The 19037-nt window shown below is 41.5% G+C and overlaps 1 protein-coding gene across 5 annotated transcripts in view; it reads left to right on the forward strand.

Annotated features, from left to right (window-relative positions):
• Positions 1-19037, forward strand: part of CADM1 (cell adhesion molecule 1) — a 279815-nt gene that overhangs the window by 231130 nt on the left and 29648 nt on the right. For 3 of the 5 annotated variants that reach the window (XM_056543696.1, XM_056543697.1, XM_056543699.1), the window contains one exon: positions 14962-15036. The exons of the other annotated variants lie outside the window; for them this stretch is intronic. In XM_056543696.1, the coding sequence (XP_056399671.1) occupies positions 14962-15036 (75 nt within the window). The remainder of the gene's footprint in view (positions 1-14961; positions 15037-19037) is intronic. 5 annotated transcript variants of the gene reach the window in all.

A 19037-nucleotide genomic window follows, 5' to 3' on the forward strand; every position in this document is an offset into this window, starting at 1 on the left:
ATTTTGTAATCATCCTTAAATCTTGCAATTTATGTTCTGTCTACTAGTCCTAAAAGTGAGCTAAGGCTTTCTGTTCCGCACAGAGAATTTTTCTAGTAATGCCAATCTTCTAAGTACAATAAAAGCTGACAGTATATAGATAACACTGGATCCACCACCATTCACAGCAGAGCTCAGCATCTCCTTCCCTGTAGAATGACATCTGAAAAGGTCATAGAGAATGCCCATTAGCCTTTGTAATTCATCTGGATGGGACAGGTCCTGTCTATTGTCTGGTTGTATGGTCCATGGGTCCCGCTGTAAAGTATATCACTAAATGCTGTTAAAACAGCTTAGGCAAAATGGCAGCACTGTAATAGTGTACAAGAAATTAAATAAAAAATATTACAATTAGCAAATAGATTACAGATAAGAAAATTTATTAACATCTGGCTGTAATCAGTGGAAAACATTCCCTTTAAGGGTATGGTCACATGTAGTGCATCCACAGCGTGTTTCACGCTGCGGATACGCAGGTACCAGTCACTAATGCAAGCTCCCTGGTGCGGCCTGCTAGTACTATGTGTATTCTCATAGCAGCGAATGTCATGCTGCAGATCTGATACAAGCAAATACATTGGGCTACCCAACTGCGGCAGGAAGCTCTTTCTAATGACTGGCACCAGTGCATCCGCAGCATGAAATACCTATCAATATTGGCACACTGTCCAAGTACCAGTTTGTACCCCAGGACAGTGCATACTATAGTTTTCAGCAGAGTGTATAAATCTGTTGCAGGATTACGATCCCAAATCTGAGTTATTAAAGGAGTCGGATTAGGTGAAATTATTAAAACATAATTTTTTTCTAACACATTCATATATATCGGAAGAACTGGGCTTTATAAATATGATATTCATCTGTAAAGCTGGGAAAACACAATGATACATCTTTCATAATATATGTAGCAAATAGAGTTGAGAACCGCATTGCATGGGAATGTCCCTTGTTTATTCCTACCAGTAGAACCATTTCTAGTTGATGCTGGAACGTAGATATATATATATATTCCCTTCTGATTTTCTCATGTTACAGATCTTTTCCAGCTTCGGTCTATCTAGATATATTTAGCTTAAAGTAAGCAACACCTCCTGCACCTATTCCACCTGCTCTTCCTGTGATGCATTAAAAGGAAGATGTTCCATGATGGCAAGCCTGACAATCATTAAAGACAAACACACCTACACACGGGAAAAACATCAAAAAAAGCAGCTTGTTAGGTTTTAAACAATTGCAATGTGTTCTAGTCTTGCCGTTAATTCCCAGAATCACAAATTTGCTTTCATCTTTGAATGGCCTTTACGATCCGCTATTTCTTATACGCCAAAATGAGGACAATTTTGGGCCCAATCTACTCTACATTTCTGATTTTCTCATCTTTCTCAGCGCAGCTACCCATTAGCCGGTCGGTTCAGTCTGTCATTTGTAATCCTAAGATACCTAATGTAACCCGCTCTGCTATAACAAAGACAGAATAAAGCATGGTATAATAAAGCGCTGGGATATGCCCAGATTAATTGATTTTATTGTCGAAATCACACAATTAAAGGCATGTAACAGGCTGAATTCCCCACGGTGTATATTGGGATAAGACTATTAAAAACTGACAAGGTCGTCAACCTGACGGTCTATGGAAGTTGCTGTGACACCAGACTGATACCAGCTATTCTAGGTGCAATATTTATGGGATTTTATTAAATTAATTTAAAGGTAAGGATCCCCTTTACAAACCATTTTAAATTTTTAATGTTCCCTTGCATTAAAAAAAGAAAATAAAGCAACTTTGTAAATAGTGTTAATTTACAATCTCTGAAAATGTTGTGTCTGCAACGCCTATCCAGGCCTGTATGTTTTCATGGTAACAGGGTACAAACAAATCCTGTGTTGTCTGATGATGCAATAAGATTACCATCTATCTGCCCCTCTATTTGCTTATCTACCAAATGTAAATTAGTCAGGGCCCTATTAGATGTCCTTATTCTTGCTTTAAATGACTATTGATCTCATAGATTGGTGCTTGTTTAAAGAGCTTATAACAAGGCTCGAGCATCAGGCAGGGAGCGTTCCCACAAACAATTGCTGAATTGTTTGTGCAGCCATTTGCTGCCATTACTCCTCGGCCGGATGTCCCCTCTTACATAGGAAGATGTGCGGCCAGTGAGCAATGGTCAAAACTAGGGATCAACCGATTAACCGATCAACCGATATTAACGTCCGATATTCACGATTCACAAGTAATCGGTATCTGCAATTACCTTGCCGATAATGACGATAATGCGGGAGCTTTAAATCAATGAACTGCACCGGCTTTTGTGGTGCCAGAGACCGCAGCCGCCCTTATCTCCCCCCTGCCTGTCCTGATTCCAACCACCGCTGCTGCCCGATCCATCTGCCTATCCTCTGGCCACATACCGCCGCCGCATTGCCTCCCATGCTCTGGCCACATACCGCCGCTGCCCCATTGCCTCCCCATCATCTGGCCACATACCGTCGCTGCCGCTGCCCCATTGCCTGCCCATCCTCTTGCCAAATACCACCGCCGCTGCCCCATTGCCTCCCCATCCTCTAGCCACATACCACCTCGGCCACTGCCCCATCGCCTCCCCCATCCCCGGTGTTATAATCACCTGTTCCCAGGGTCCGCGCTAGTTCTGGCTCCTGCGTCCTGCGCTGTTGCTGTGTGCTGCGCAATGACGAGTGACGTCCTCATAACGACATCACTGTCAGTGCGCACAGTGACAGCGCAGGATGCCACCGGAGCCAAAAGTAGCACGGACCCCGGGAACAGGTAATTATAACACCAGGGATGGGGGAGGCCATGGGGCAGCGGCGGTATGTCACCAGGGATGGGGGAGGCCATGGGGCAGCGGCGGTATGTCACCAGGGATGGGGGAGGCGATGGGGCAGCGGCGGTATGTCGCCAGAGGATGGGGGAGGCAATGGGGCAGCGGCGGCATGTGGCCAGAGGATGGGGAGGTAATGGGGCGGCGGCATGTGGCCAGAGGATAGGCAGGGGGATCGGGCAGCGTTTGTGGTTAGACTCAGGACCCCAGGACAGGCAGGGGGTCCTGAAATGCACGGAATATCGGCATAAGTTATAGGCTATTGGCCGGAAAGTTTGCAGAATATCCGTATCGGCTGTAAAAAATCAATATCGGTCGATTCCTAGTCAAAATGACCCGTTGAGCCGACAAGCATTTTTTTTCAATTGTCAGCTGAAAGCTGGTTTTATTACACAGGGCAGTGGCCGATAATCGTCCCGCGTGATAAGACTCAGAGTTTGATCATGACGTAGTTATGTTTCCTACCACATGTTTCTAACTATGCAGGGTTGCTTGTCACCATGGAGACACACAGGTCTGCATATGAGCTGTAGAAAGAGAATGGCAGGAGAATTTTATAGAAGAGGATGTACACTGTCTTTATAACAAACTTTACATAAATAGTGCAAGCAAATTTAAGAAAGATTGCCCATACAAGTCTACGAGGAGGGAAGGGATGAGCAGGAGGAAGTGGAGAGAGAACAAAGCATACTGAGAGACTTCAGAGATCATGCATCAGCCTAGTGGGATTATTAGATCCTCTCTATTTAGTCCTGGATTCATAGTTTACACTGCTCAGTACTGTTCTATTATGTCCTCCATGCTGCTGCTTTTAAGAGTGTGTATAGAGATATAGAACTGCATGTGTGCAGTTTATGGGAGTCGTTATAGAGACTAGTGTAGTTTTTTGTTTGTTTGTTATTTAAATTGAACAATCCATTGCCTGGTCAAGCTACCCCATTGTGTCTCTTAAGGGTGTCCTACACAGGACAATTCCAGCCAAACAGGCTAGATATTGCCCCAGATAAAAGGTCCAGCAATCAGCCAGACATTTGATCACTGGGATCTTATGGCCTTAAATGGGCACTGTCAGATACAAACACTTTTGATATGTTGTAAAGCATGCAAAACCAATAGCTTTTTCAATTGCTTTCATTAGAAACTTTTCAGTATTTCATTCTGAAAAAGCCAGTCAAACAACTGCCCCTCACTCCCCGCCTGCTTGGACACATACTAGTCCTGCTGTGTCCATGCGTCATCACCTATGTCATGGACACACTTCCTTGATTGGCAGCTGTGAGTGCAGGGCTCATAGCTGGAGCAAAAATCCTCCCACTGTCAGCTTGTGTCCCGCTACTGTCAGTGAGGACAAGCTGGGAGTTGTAGTTTTGCTAATGCTAGGGGAGATGTGAGCAGACAGCATACTGAGTGAGGGGGCGGAGACCTGCACAGTGAGGCCACGCCCCCTCCCTTTGAGAGGAATTCAGACTAGTGAGCTAAATTAATATTGTAATTAAATAAATAAAGGTGCTAGACACATAAAAAATTAGATGTACATGATCAGGATTAGGTACTGAGTGATATATTTAAAAAAAGATTTTTGTTGGATCTGACGGGTACGCTTTAAAAAACATTTCTAGATGGCTGCACATTTCTCTGCACAAAACAGGAGATGCACATCTGACAATGATGTGTACGACCCAGACATTATTTGTGTGGACCCTACCTTAAAGTGTTACTGTCATTAAAAAATTAAACTTTTTATCTATTGTAGAGATATGTCAAAAGTTTTAATCAGGCAGGGTTTGGGTGCTGAGTCCCTCACCAATATCTTGAACAAAGTGGAAGAATCGCTCAGCTAAGCATTGCTCCTCTGATCTCTCTCCTAGCTGCAGGAGACAAATACTATATAAAGTCTATGTAGCCCATCTACTACAGGGAGGAGAACGATTGGGAGACAAGCAGGTAGCTGAGCAGTTTTTCCAACTTGTTCATGATTGGTGCAGGTCTCAGCACCCAGACCTCGAACAATTAAAACTTTTGACACATCTCCTTATGTTAAAAGTATTTAAAATGACAATCCACAAGAGCAACAGAACAAGGGGAGAGCACTCCAAGAGCAATATCGCCTTATACAAGCAAAGCGGTCCACGGCGACCTCTGTCAGTCTCCTGCGGGGTGCACATATGGCAGTGTGAAGTATACAACGTAATAAAGAAAACATAGGTGCACTCACCGCATAGCAGAGACAGTGAAGCCTGGAGGTCCGGTGGCGAAGACGGGATGCCGGATCTCTGCATCAGCGCTGGAGTGTGGCACTCGTAGGCTACGCCGGCTGGTTCGCAGATAGATGCGTACTTCTTCCGGCCTCTCCGGAAGCACGCATCTATCTGCAAAACAGCCGGCGTAGCCTCTGAGCGCCACACTCCAGCGCCGATGCCGAGATCCGGCATCCCGTCTTCGCCACCGGACCTCCAGGCTTGACTGTCTCTGCTATGCGGTGAGTGCACCTATGTTTTCTTTATTACATTTTTAAATGACACTTTAACTATTTTTTGTGACCATGACAGTCATGTCTGGTGACAAAATGTGGTCACTGAGAGTGGATGTCATGTCATTTGATTGACAAGTTGCAGACAGTAGTACACTATAGGGAGAAAAAGATGGCCTCTCACAAGAAAATCCCTGCAGTCATGTTACATGGCTTAAATCTGTACATCATGCTATGTTGTCCCTGGATTTGTTTCCTAATACAAATGATAAATTTGTTTGCACCACAAAATGGTTAAACAAAAGACATTCCCCTACTGCGAAGATTCGAGTCAACTCTCCAGTTATGTAATGAATCAGAGTGATTCACATATTGAAGGGTTGACAAAGAATAGAATTTTTAAAGATTTTGCTCATCCCTTATTGGGTTCGGTAATCCAGTGCTTCGGCAGCAGTGTTATGTGGCTTTTTGTCAGGAGCACTAAATCTTAGCAGAGGTGCCTTGGCAGGAAACCCAAAAAGCTTGTCTGAACAATCCATTACTAATGATTTTTCGGAGCTGGCAGTTACTGTAGCTTGGTCACCGCCCTTTTGTTAGCTAGATGGCCTATTTGGCATATTATCAGTTATAACAAACTCTGGGAATATATAAATGAGATTAAAAGACTCCAGATCACAGTGTGGGGAAGTTAGTGCTTACTTATATCATATTCATAAGGCCATTGTAGCATTTATTATGGCTGCAACTTCAAGACCTCTAGCTATTCTTCTGAACCACACTCCAATCCATTGGGGAGATAGACTTCTCACCCTTGTGTTTGTTTCTAGTTGACGGTGCTGGAAACTGATCACTCTCTTTAACTAGAAGGCACAAATAAATAAGTTGGAATAATAGCCAACGATTGTTAATAATGTTGTTTTTATGATCTTGGCTTTCTTTCTCTTCTGTTGCAGATGCCATTTTTCAGAAGTAACAGCAGGATCCACTGCCATATTGGTTGTCACTTGTGCAGTAGCTTCTCTGCTGCCGATGATAAACTGTCACTATGTTATTAACAGTACACGGGGAGAAAGTGACAGATTGTCATCAACTGCTGAGAAACCACTGCAAAAGTGACAACCAACAGTTTTCACTTTAATAAATATGGCCGCCTTAACGGAATATTAAAATGTCAGCCTCTCTGTAAGTAAAATAAGATTATTAGCAAACCAAGGCTACTGCTCCGATCTTCCTACACATGTCCTGCAAATCCAACATGTGTTTTAGTACCAGACTTCGTAGCAGAATTTCAAGGTTTGAATCAGATTTCTGCTGCAGATGTGCAGTTTTCAGTGCAGTAGATCCACCCGTCGGGCCAACCTGCCAAGTCTTCTGTGCTGAATCTGCAGGAATAGGTAGCTGGCTCCTTATTCTAAATATATATATAATAATTTGTCAGCCGTTCATACCCTGTTAGGCCACTTACACACTACCGTTGTCACACAGTAATGTGACAGCCGTCGGGGCCGCTGGGGAAATGTGCGGCCCAAGAATTATGTCTTTTTAGCCTGCTCAAACAATGTAATCAGCCAATGAACAAGTAAAACGCTGGGCCCATTATATATTGCATTATCAGATTGTTTGTTTGGCTGATGACTGCCCTGTGTAATAGCTCAATAGGTTGGACCCATCCACTTTTATAACACTTTTTGGAGAAAAGAACACCACTCTGCATACAAAAGCAAAGTAAAGCAAGAGGTCCATTGTAAGTTTATGCAGGTTCTCCGTAGGTTTTCAGAGCATTTGTCTTTGCTCCTCTGCTTTTCTTCAGTACAATAAAGTGAGATAATGATGCTTAAGTATACTAATGTGCTTCATTCTTCAGCCTTTTGCTAATTTAGTCAAAATGAGTTCCCATACTCATAGTGAAGGGTTAATACCCATCTATTCCCACCTTAGGAATCTGAAGGATGTACATTAAATTTCCCATTATTCTTGAACTGTCACCAGTTTTAAGCAATACCATCATATTCTCTGTAAAACTTGTCAAATTTAAAATCTGCATTTCAGAATGAGAAGCTGGTGTCATGTGTAATCTGTATCAATTCATGGTTGGAACATAAGCCCTATCCTCCCCAAATATGCTTAAAATAGAAGTACATTAAAATCCATTTAATCTGGCAATTGATAATCCATGAAATATGATAATCTGTCATTTATTACCGTCAGACTTAATTTTTCAATAATAGTCCATTAATCCATAACTGTGATAATCCAATACCTATCAGGTCTGGCACAACACTTAAAGGGGTACTCCGGTGCTTAGACATTTTATCCCCTATCCAAAGGATAGGGGATAAGATGCCTGATCGCGGGAGTCCCGCCGCTGGGGACCCCCGGGTTCATGCACGCGGCACCCTGTTTGTAATCAGTCCCCAAAGCGTGTTCGCTCCGGGACTGATTACCGGCGACTACAGGGCGGGCGGCGTGTGACGTCATGCCCCCGTGTGATGTCACGCTCCGCCCCTCAATGCAAGCCTATGGGAGGGGGCGTGATAGCTGTCAAACCACCTCCCGTAGGCTTGCATTGAGGGGCGGAGCGTGACATCACATGGGGGCGGGGGCGTGACATCACACGCCGCCCGCCCTGTAGTTGCCGGTAATCAGTCCCGGAGCGAACACGCTCCGGGGACTGATTACAAACGGGGTGCCGCATGCATGATCCCGGGGGTCCCCAGCGGCAGGACTCCCGCGATCAGGCATCTTATCCCCTATCCTTTGGATAGGGGATAAGATGTCTACGCACCGGAGTACCCCTTTAACATTGTTCTTATGGAGTTGGTAAATTGATTTCTGAAGGGTTCTGTCCTTCTAGGGCTTCATTCATACCATGGTCTATAGGGACAATAGAGTTGTATTTGAAAAGTTCACCAAAAGTGTCTTTCATTTGAAAAAACTTTTCATATAATATAGATAATATTATCTGTATATTTGTAATACACTTTGGTTAAAAATGTTGTGTATTTTTGTGTAAAAAAAATGTTTCTTGTCTCTGCGGCTATAGCCTGTGTTTCTCTGTACGAAGACAAAATACAGGAAGTGTGTAAGCTGTGTACAGAGCCCTGCTTTTCCTCAGTGTACAGAGCCCTGCTTTTCCTCAGTGTACAGAGCCCTGCTTGTCCTCAGTGCACAAAGCCCTACTTGTCCCCAATGCACAAAGCCCTGCTTGTCCGCAGTGTCCGGAGCCCTGCTTGTCCGCAGTGTCCGGAGCCCTGCTTGTCCGCAGTGTCCGGAGCCCTGCTTGTCCGCAGTGTCCGGAGCCCTGCTTGTCCGCAGTGTCCGGAGCCCTGCTTGTCCGCAGTGTCCGGAGCCCTGCTTGTCCACAGTGTCCGGAGCCCTGCTTGTCCACCCACATTTCCTGTATTTTGTCTCTGCACACAGGCAATAGCTGCGAGGGCAAGACAGCATTTTTTGTCACTCCTAAATATACATATTTCTTAACCAATGTATATTACAAATATACTTATAATGTTGTTGTCTACATTATATAAAAAGCTTATGCAAATAACAGGTATGCTTTACATAAAACATTCAGTGTTTACTTTGGCTGTAGAGTAACTCAAATTTGTAAAGCAATTATGATAGTACAGCCTTTATGCACATTACTGAACCACAATATAACAAGAAATGCTATAAGGTTAGAGCTTAAAGACTAAAGGGGCCCATCCACCTTCCACAGTTGTGAGACGAAACTCTCCTGTTCATCCCATTCACGTAAACATTTTGGCTTGGCCAAATGTTCATGTGTTGTAAATAGGCAGAGGTAGAGCAAGCCGCTGCCAGATAGCTCTGACAATGACTTATCTTTCAGGCAACCAAAAGGGCCGAGCAGTTGAAATGCAACATGCCCCATCCTTCTCTTCCTCATACACAATAAAGTGTCGGCCAGCGCCATCACAATCTGCGGGGTCATCCGGTTGTATGGGAACTTAAAGTGTTACAAAATAAAATAAACATGTCCACAGTTGTAATCGATGTGGGTCTGGGTGCTGGGACTCCCACCAATTACTAGGAGTCAGGAGAAGCTCTCATCTATCCCCATCTCTCTCCTCACTGCACAAAATGGGCTCCATAGACTTTCTATAGAATCTATCTCCTGCAGCAAGGAGACAGGGATAGCAATGAAGGGATAGAAGTGTGCTTCTTCTGGCTCCTTCTTGTGATTAGAGTGTGTCTCAATACCTAGACCCCGACTGATCAAAACTTTTGACATGTCACTTTTTTCCAATCACAGTAACCCTTTAAGTTCCCATCCACTTTAGAAAAAAAACTGTCCAACTCTCTCTTTTGTAGGGATTGTGTTTTAAGTGACAGAAATACTTTAAAGCTGGCCTTACACATAATATTGCTGTTGGAGCATTTGGTCATCAGCTTTCTTACCCAGTTGCCCAATATACATGCACACTCATCTACTTCCACCATGCATGTGTTTTCTATAGATTGAGAGTGGAGGAAAGCCGCTACCATACAGTTGTAGCTGCAGATTTTTTCCAGATTTCTTCTTGAAGATTTTCTACCCTTCCATGTGAGTGTTTTGGCCACTACAGGGGGAAAAAAGAGCATTTCTAATAACTCTTTAACTCAGAAATATATCACTAACCCATTATCATGTAAGGGCAGGTGAGCAGAGCCGAGGAATTTGGGCAGTCTCCAGTGTACTGTACATTACATTCTTTAAGTAACTTTATACTGGGCCACTCCTGCTGGTGTATGACTGCAGACTCTGTGTCTCAGCCAACAGACACTTCCGGGATTTCTGCATACTTTCCTTCTACCTTTCCATTTAAGTCATAAACTAGCAGAATGACACATTCTCTTCCCAGCAGTCGCCGCATTGCCTCAAGGTTCTCTGGATTACATTCTCACTGTCCTGGCCGGTCATAGGGCTCGTAAATTCACTTGGCAGAATATCTTTTTTACTATCCTGAGATGAGTTGCCGTGCTCGCTGCCACTGTGCTCTGTGTCTTTCCTCTTTTGACACAGCGGGGTCATTGTTCAAACACAGCAGAACCTTGGGCCGGTGTGTGGTCCGAAGCACAATCCAAAACTATTTCTTGCTTTTCAGTTTGGTCACTCAGTGCCAGTCCGACATCACTTTCTCATGCGCTGCCTGCATGAATCCTTGTGCAAGCCAAAATTTAATTCTGAAGCAAAACTTATGCAGCTTTGTTTTCCTGGTCACTGCAAATGGTCAGTCAGTTAGTAGCAGCTGTGAGCCGATAGGTAGAGAAGGCCTGACCTCTGCAGGATACTTATCTGAATTGTTCCAGGGTTACTAAACAAAATATACCTAGTGTGTCTGTTTCCCTGCACTGTGTAGTCATTGCACTTTGTTCTTTCTCTCAATCTGCACTGTTATTATCTCACATCTGACTTTCGATTATTGTGCAGCTAGGTGAATCTATGAGAAAACATAGGCCTATATAGCAATTCCCTATCACTTGGCTATTACCAGTATTACAGTTCACATGAAGCACAAGTTCCCACATTTGACCATGAATAGAGGGAGTCCAAACAGCTGGACCTCCAACACTTGGACACTTTTCACCTATACTATGATAGAAAACCCTCAACCAGTTATCTAATATATCTACACATATAAAGAGAATGTGTCCCAATGTAAAAATAAAATTGAAAAATAGTCTATAACTGGCTGTGCCTTATTCATCTGGTTGATACACCCAAACACTAATGTGACGTGATACACTGTAATGTACTTAATTTACCGCTTAAGTTGCAAAAAACATATTAGAAAAAAATATATATAATTAATCAAAAGCCTCCAGGTTTCATATATCAGTCTATCAGCCTTTTCTGTCTACATTATTTAGCCTTTTGAACCCTCCTGCCACTTTAACTCTTCCAATCTTTTAACAAATGAGTTACAGTTATGTCCTCCCAACCAAACATAATCTCACTGGCATTGTGTTACCAATTGAAAGGGACACTAACAGTCACAGAATACCATAATTTAATAACGTAATACAATTTAGTGGCCTTGAATGACTAAAATAGATATTTCCAAGGATCAGAAATAATATGAACCACTTCGTAATAGAGGGGAACATCAAAGGTAGAGGAAAAAAGATTAGTTTCAATTGAGTGGGGCTCCTAGAAACCAAGCCAGACTTGGTGGAATAGCATTCTTATCTCCCATCTGATAAAATGTCTATCTTTAAAAGATAGGATTAAGTCAAGCTTTATTCTGGCATTACGGTATATCTACAAAAAAGTAAACACAAAGGGAGATTTATAAAACCCGTCCAGAGAAAAAGTTGCTGAGTTGCCCCTAGCATCCAATCAGCTTCTTTCATTTTTCACAGGCCTTTTCAAAAATTAAAGAATCAATCTCATTGGTTGCTATGGGCAGTAACTTTTCCTTTGGACAGGTTTTTTTTTCAGACAGTCTTTTTACGTTGCAAAATAAATGAAGATGCCTCACCAAACTTGGGTGTATTGTCAAACAATGTATTAGAGGACACAACCCAACGCCTGACCAGGATTTAGTATAACAGGCAAGAAAAGAAAGAGGCATCCATAAAAATATGACTCCTAATACTAACGCATTTCGGACCCTAATGCATTGAATGGTATCACAGTTATACTTGCATATACTTAGTGATCGGTCTGCATATGTTTTAACATATATATTGTGACTAAGGAAGGTTTTGTCTGAAATGCGTCAATTGAATTGGGGGAGAGCCATACTGTTATGAATCATTGCTGTATTTTATAGTAGGATTCTTTAATAATGTTCAATGTATTCGGGCTGTGGGTAATCTGGATATAAGTGGTTTTCCTATGGTGCCCTCTACTATCTCCCAGTTACCTTATATATTTTGCTGCTTTTCTATAGTTTCGCAGTGATCTGCATGTCACTCCCCTCCTCCCTTTCGATCTTACCAACTCTTCACATATTAGTGTTTCCCTTTCCTGGGCATTTGGCAATTTTCACTTTGCCCTCCAAGTGAAGGTTGACCTAAGTTAATGTGCCCCACTGTTGTGCCAGCTATTCCCTTGATCCATAGCTTGCTGTCCATAACAGGTGACTTTTACACATTCAAACAATAAACAAGGGGTTTGGGGTTAGAAAAATAGTCCTCTTGGCAGCTGATAGACCTATAGAGAGAGATCACCTTATCACCATAAGCAAAGTAAACCTGCTGAAGCAGGAAAAGAGAAACATGCCCTAGAGGTCACACCACCCTTCTCTTCTCTCATGGATTAAAGGTCCGGAGGGGTAAAACAAGAACTCGGAGCTCTTGTGGGGGTGTTAACATGGGAAGGAGAGGTACTTTTGCATTTGTAAGCCAATAGACCCTTGTCCTCTATGTACATCCTAGATACTAAATTATAGATATGTGTGGATATATATACATACACACACATACATACAATGGGGCAAAAAGGTATTTAGTCAGCCACCAATTTTGCAAGTTCTCCCACTTAAAAAGATGAGGCCTGTAATTTTCATCATAGACATACCTCAACTATGAGAGACATAATGAGAAAAAAAAAATCCATAACATCACATTGCCTGATTTTTTTAAGAATTTATTTGCAAATTATGGTGGTGGAAAATAAGTATTTGGTCACCTACAAACAAGCAAGATTTCTGTCTCTCACAGACCTGTAACTTCTTCAAGAGTATCCTCTGTCCTCCACTCGTTATCTGTATTAATGGCACCTGTTTGAACTTATCAGTATAAAAGACACCTGTCCAAAACCTCAAATAGTCACACTCCAAACTCCACTATGGCCAAGACCAAAGAGCTGTCGAAGGACACCAGAAACAAAATTGTAGACCTGCACCAGGCTGGGAAGACTGAATCTGGAATAGGCAAGCAGCTTGTGGGAGCAACTTGCTCAACTGTGGGAGCAATTATTAGAAAGGATCCACGCAAGATCTCACCCCGTGGTGTCAAATTAATCACAAGAACGGTGAGCAAAAATCCCAGAACCACACGGGGGACCTAGTGAATGGCCTGCAGAGAGCTGGGATGAAAGTAACAAAAGTGACACACCAGGGACTCAAATCATGCAGTGCTGGATGTGTCCCTCTGCTTTAGCCAGTACATGTCCAGGCCCATGTGAAGTTTGCTAGAGAGCATTTGGATGATCCAGAAGAGGATTGCGAGAATGTCATATGGTCAAATGAAACCAAAGCGGAACTTTTTGGTAAAAACTCAACTCGTCGTGTTTGGAGGTGAAAGAATGCTGACTTCCATCCAAAGAACACCATACATACTGTGAAGCATGGGGGGTGGAAACATCATGCTTTTGGGCTGTTTTTCTGCTGAAGGACCAGGACGACTGATCCGTGTAAAGGTATGAATGAATGGGGCCATGTATCTTGAGATTTTGAGTGAAAACCTCCTCCCATCAACAAGGGCATTGAAGAGGAAACATGGCTGGGTCTTTCAGCATGACAATGATCCCAAACACACTGCCCGGGCAACGAAGGATTCGCTTCATAAGAAGCATTTCAAGGTCCTGGAGTGGCCTATAAAAAACCTTTTGGAGGGAGTTGAAAGTTCGTGTTGCCCAGTGACAGCCCCAAAACATCATTGCTCTAGAGGAGATCTGCATGGAAGAATCGGCCGAAATGCCAGCAACAGTGTGTGAAAACCTTGTGAAGACTTACAGAAAACGTTTGACCTCTGTCACTGCTAACAAAGGGTATATAACAAAGTATTAAGATGAACTTTTGTTATTGACCAAATACTTATTTTCCACCATAATTTAAAAATAAATTCTTTAACAATCAAACAATGTAATTTTATGGATTTTTTTTTCATTATGTCTCTCATAGTTGAGGTATTCCTATGATGAAAATTACAGGCCTCTCATCTTTTTAAGTGGGAGAACTTGCACAATTGGTGGCTGACTAAATACCTTTTTGCCCCACTGTATGTGTATGTGTGTGTGTATATATTTATAATGTGTAGTCAAGTTCTTTAAACAAGTGTATCCAAAAACACAGTACTTGTTTGCTGAGACAAGAGCGATGCTAAGCATTTATACAATTAATTACCATAGCTTGATGTTTCCTGCCATGGCTTACAAAAAAATACGCAGTGGTTTCTCTGCTCATAGCTTGTTACGTCCTTCAATATTTATCCTTTATTTCTGATATCTCATGCTGACAGGCTGCATTTGCAGGTTTAATGCCGCCATTACTAATTTAAATTTGTATTTGGTGTTTATTTTTTCCTTTTTATTTCATACAAATTTTATGTCACTTTCAACTTGACGTACTGCAAGTCTTTGTCACGTGTATTCCATGTTAATGTATATATTTTTCATTACTATCCCGCTGATTTCCTGTTTGTACAAAGTCTTTTGTTTTACTGTTGGGTTAATTATCCCTTTAATTACATTATTTCATAATCATTTTACAGATGCTTTGCAGATTATATCCTGCTAAATATTCACATTAATAGTGCACTGGTTTCCATCGATGCATTGATATCCTACTGATTTTCCATTTATATTGTGCTTTTTTGTGATGTGTTTTTATTTTTATTTTTTAATTTGGATTTTTTGTTTTCCTTGTTTTTTCCATCCAGATCCCCCCACCACCCCCCCACCACCCACAACAACCACCACTACCACCACAACTACCACACCCTCCACCACCCCAGGTATGGTAACTTCATTACATTTGTGTATGTCACTTCCCTGCATGTATTTTGGTTTTGGGCCAAGTGTCCACATTATTTTCAGGTTCTTTGCAGCCTCTGAGCCATGGATGGGCAATGATTTATGATAATGGACTGTCTGAATAATTTCATGAAGTACATAGGGCAGTCCAAGATCATTTTCTCATTCTTGAAGGAAAGGTCACCCTTCTCACCCAATCTTTTTCCAATGAGTCTAAAATAAAGCAACGTGAATGGTTTTATAATGGTTTTATACAGACTTTTCTGTCCCTGTGCTAATAGACTACATTCTCTACTCTGTAGTCTGACCCTGCTGTGATTTTGCTATCTATATGGTCCCTACATTTTACAAACATACATTTGGTAAAGTAACTGGATGGCAATATGACTGCAGGATCAGACTACAGAGTTTGTAGTCTGTTACCATAGTGACACATATGTCTGCATGACTGCAAACACAGAATAGGAAATTTTGAATCAAAAAGGGTTTCCAGTAATTTTCTCTAAAGTTTTTTGTGTAGTTGTGCTTAGAAATATGGTGAAACAAAAAATAAAAAACTATACTTACCTTCCACGCTCCCCCCACTAATGCAGTTCTCACATTCTCACATCTCCCATTGTTCCTCTGCAATCACATCTAGGTTTGGCATTGGCACATGGAATTACCTACTTTGCCAATCACGGGCTATTGTTGTCTCCCACCTCAGCCACCAAAAGCGGGCAACTCCATGTGCCAACCCCAACCCTGGAATTTCAGTTCATTGGGAAGGTTTCCATGAAAATGGGATGAGGGATCAAGGAAGGTAAATTAAGGATTTTTTTCTTTTTACCACCTGCCTAATCATGATTATGCAAAAAAAAATTACTCCACAGAATACAAATTTAACACTATTTGCAAAGCTGCAACATTTTTATATAGCTTCAATTTAAAACAAAATCAGTTGAGTAGGTGTGCCTTCCCTTTTATTTTAAGTGTTCTGTTTTCATTTCACCTTCTATGTGTACATCCATCATTAATCCAAACCAGAACACATTCTAAATTGGCACAGTTCAATGTTTTCAACCTTTATTAAGTGACAGGTATAACTTGATAAAATCTAAAATTTAGGCCTCTATCAATGTGTTAATTCTATTAGCTGGCTGTCAGTAAGGCCAATCCAGCCCCATATGCTTGTATAAGACAATTATTTTAAAGGGAACCTATCATGAGTTTTATGCTGCCCAAACCATGGGAGACACAAAGATGGTGCAGACACTGTGATGCCAGGACACTATATAAATTACTATTTTATGCTTGTGAATTTCAGAGTAAACATAGTTTAAAAATGGTGCCTAGTCCCGGTAACTGCTCTTGGTCTGTCCAGCCCTGAATTACATATATTTTCCTATACACAGATATACACAGATAGGGAGAGACGTGTCATTCACGCTCGCTGGGGGCAAAACAGCCGCTTGGACCTGTCCCCCTTACTAGTTACCCGGGCCCAAATGGCCCAAGCTTATTAAAATAATTCTCATTACTATTCATAGTATCCCGGCATCCCGCTGCCTTTAACAGTCTTATGCTGCCAGTGGTTTGGTTAGCATAAAACGGATGACAGGTTCCCTTTTAAGCCAAAAAACCTAATCTGTAGCTCTGAATAGTTCAGAGCAGTTGCAAAAACAAAAACTGTGATCTTTGTCAATCCTTGATCTGTCCCAGGAGTAGTTACATTTGGTTCTGCAGGAATCTAAGCTGGTTGAAAGGGTTTCTTTAATATTCATTTTAACAACATAATGTGTAAAACATTGGTTTTCTCAATTTTTTAAATAGTAATAGACCTTAATAGTCTTTTTCCTATGGATCAATTGCCCATAAAGTAAAAGTGGTATTCTCATCTTAAACGTTTACGACTTATCCTCTCTCCTGAGTTGTCGGTAAATTGGGCCGCAAATAGGCATCATGGGATTCCTGCTCTTTTGACAGCTTAGGTCTCAAAGGTGAAATTTGCATCTGTTACGCATTCATGGTATATTATGCCAGTGTGCCATGAATGTTTATGATGGGAATTCCATTTTAAATATAGTGGCCCAGATTTACTGACACTGTAGAATTCCTAGACTATGTGATCTGAAACAGGCAGTCTAAGAAAATCAAAGTGACACGGGCTGTTTGATAAACATGGTGCAGCCTTGCACAAATCTGGGCCATTTATTTAGCTGTATAGATCCAGATTTTTTGTTGTTTGTTTGTTGTATTCCAGCTAAATCACAGTTGTAGGATATGATGGGTTTCCAAAAACATTTCTATGTTGCCAGTAGTATTCTTGGTTAATGCCCACTTGGTGTGTATAGCATCCCATCTTCCTAGTCAATTATGAAGACCCTTAGGAACCATTCTTATGCTTGCCAGCCCAGGTAGGATGCTATGCACACTTTGGAAGAGAAATGAGTGCATGCAACAATGTTTTTTTTTTTTTTTTTTTTTTTGGGGGGGGGAGGGGGGGGAGCGGGGACAAGAAAATATCAAAACATTTTACCAGAGTGGAAAAACGTTGAATATTCCCCTGAAAATAGATCCAGTATGAAGGCCATGTCTTGTTTATTTCATTTTATTAATTTATTTCAATTTATTTATATATTTGTTTCAGATTATTTATTTTGCTTTAAGACTGAAAAAAACTACATAAGCGAGTGACCTAAAAAATTATTCATGATAACATCCCTGTATGTATATATAGCTTCTATAATACACAAAGGTAAATGTAGACCACAGGATATGGGAAGAAGGGTCCCCAGTTTAGGGTACCACCATTTGATAATCTAAAGTTTAGAGCCACTCACGAGTTTTGTATGTATGAGATGGTCAGCTATGTATCTGAATGGCCTCCGTGTAGCGCTAGATTCCCCTTGCACCCATTATCTAGATGAATGAAGACTTGCTCACCTTCTGAAGCCCCTTATGACTGATACTGTTATGCATGCAGGCCATTTCTCCCCCCTGGCAACCATACTATACATTCTATCATCCTTGTTGCATTCCCCTTGTTTCCTTGCATACAGTTTGTGTGGTGGTGTTTTTTTTTATTTATTTTTTTATATATATATATACCATCGAACAGTTTCTGTCGGCAATTAGTTTTGTCAAAGTCTGTATATAAAATAATTGAAAATAATAAAGAGTTTATTTTACAACCCCACATCCCTGGTGGCACAGATACATTACACAGGTGTTTGCACAGCGCACACAGGGTCAAGTGATTTATTTCTGCTGGTTCCTGTAGTGCATGGTAATTTCATGAGGGCATATTTACCTAATTAAAGGGATTTTCAAGCGTGACTGAGCTATTTTGAGGCCCTGGTTTGTGGCTCTGCAGTAAATTGCAGTATGTGCTTCCTTTTCATCCTAAAAATGCATAAGGAGGCTGAGCCGTGTGGCTATGATAAATGATGCTGTATGTAAATGACTGCATGCTTATCAAGTCTGTGTGTATTTTTGAAAGCTTTTTTTTCATAATGTGGAACCGATTGGTCAGTAAAGAAATTTTACAAGGATATGCCAGATCATGTAATGTATGCAAATTATAATCCTAATGTATGACACATTTTTGTAACTCAGCGGGCTAAAATCACTTAAAATTAAGTATTGTGTATGTTTAGGTATATCCCCCTCCAGATGTCCCCTATTATTGCAGATCGGTCACACTTAATGGTTTATGATGTAAGAATAAATCCATTAGCTAAAAGGAACCATAGGAATGTAAACAGCTATCTCTTCTGTTCACCCCATCCACGTGACTGCTCAGCTCAAGTGTTTGGGCTCTCTGAATGGATAGAGGAGAGGTAAGCCACTGCCTGACTGCTCTGGTTGTGGCTTAGCTCTCTATGAGAACAAAGGGATTAAGTAGTCGTAATCCAAAAAGGCTGATCATTCTCTCTCTAAACATAATTTATCATGGGAGTGTTGGGATTCCACCTTACACATCTGACAGTTGCCCAGTCCT

The sequence above is a fragment of the Hyla sarda genome, chromosome 10 (genome assembly GCF_029499605.1).
Source record: "Hyla sarda isolate aHylSar1 chromosome 10, aHylSar1.hap1, whole genome shotgun sequence".
NCBI classification, from domain to species: domain Eukaryota; kingdom Metazoa; phylum Chordata; class Amphibia; order Anura; family Hylidae; genus Hyla; species Hyla sarda.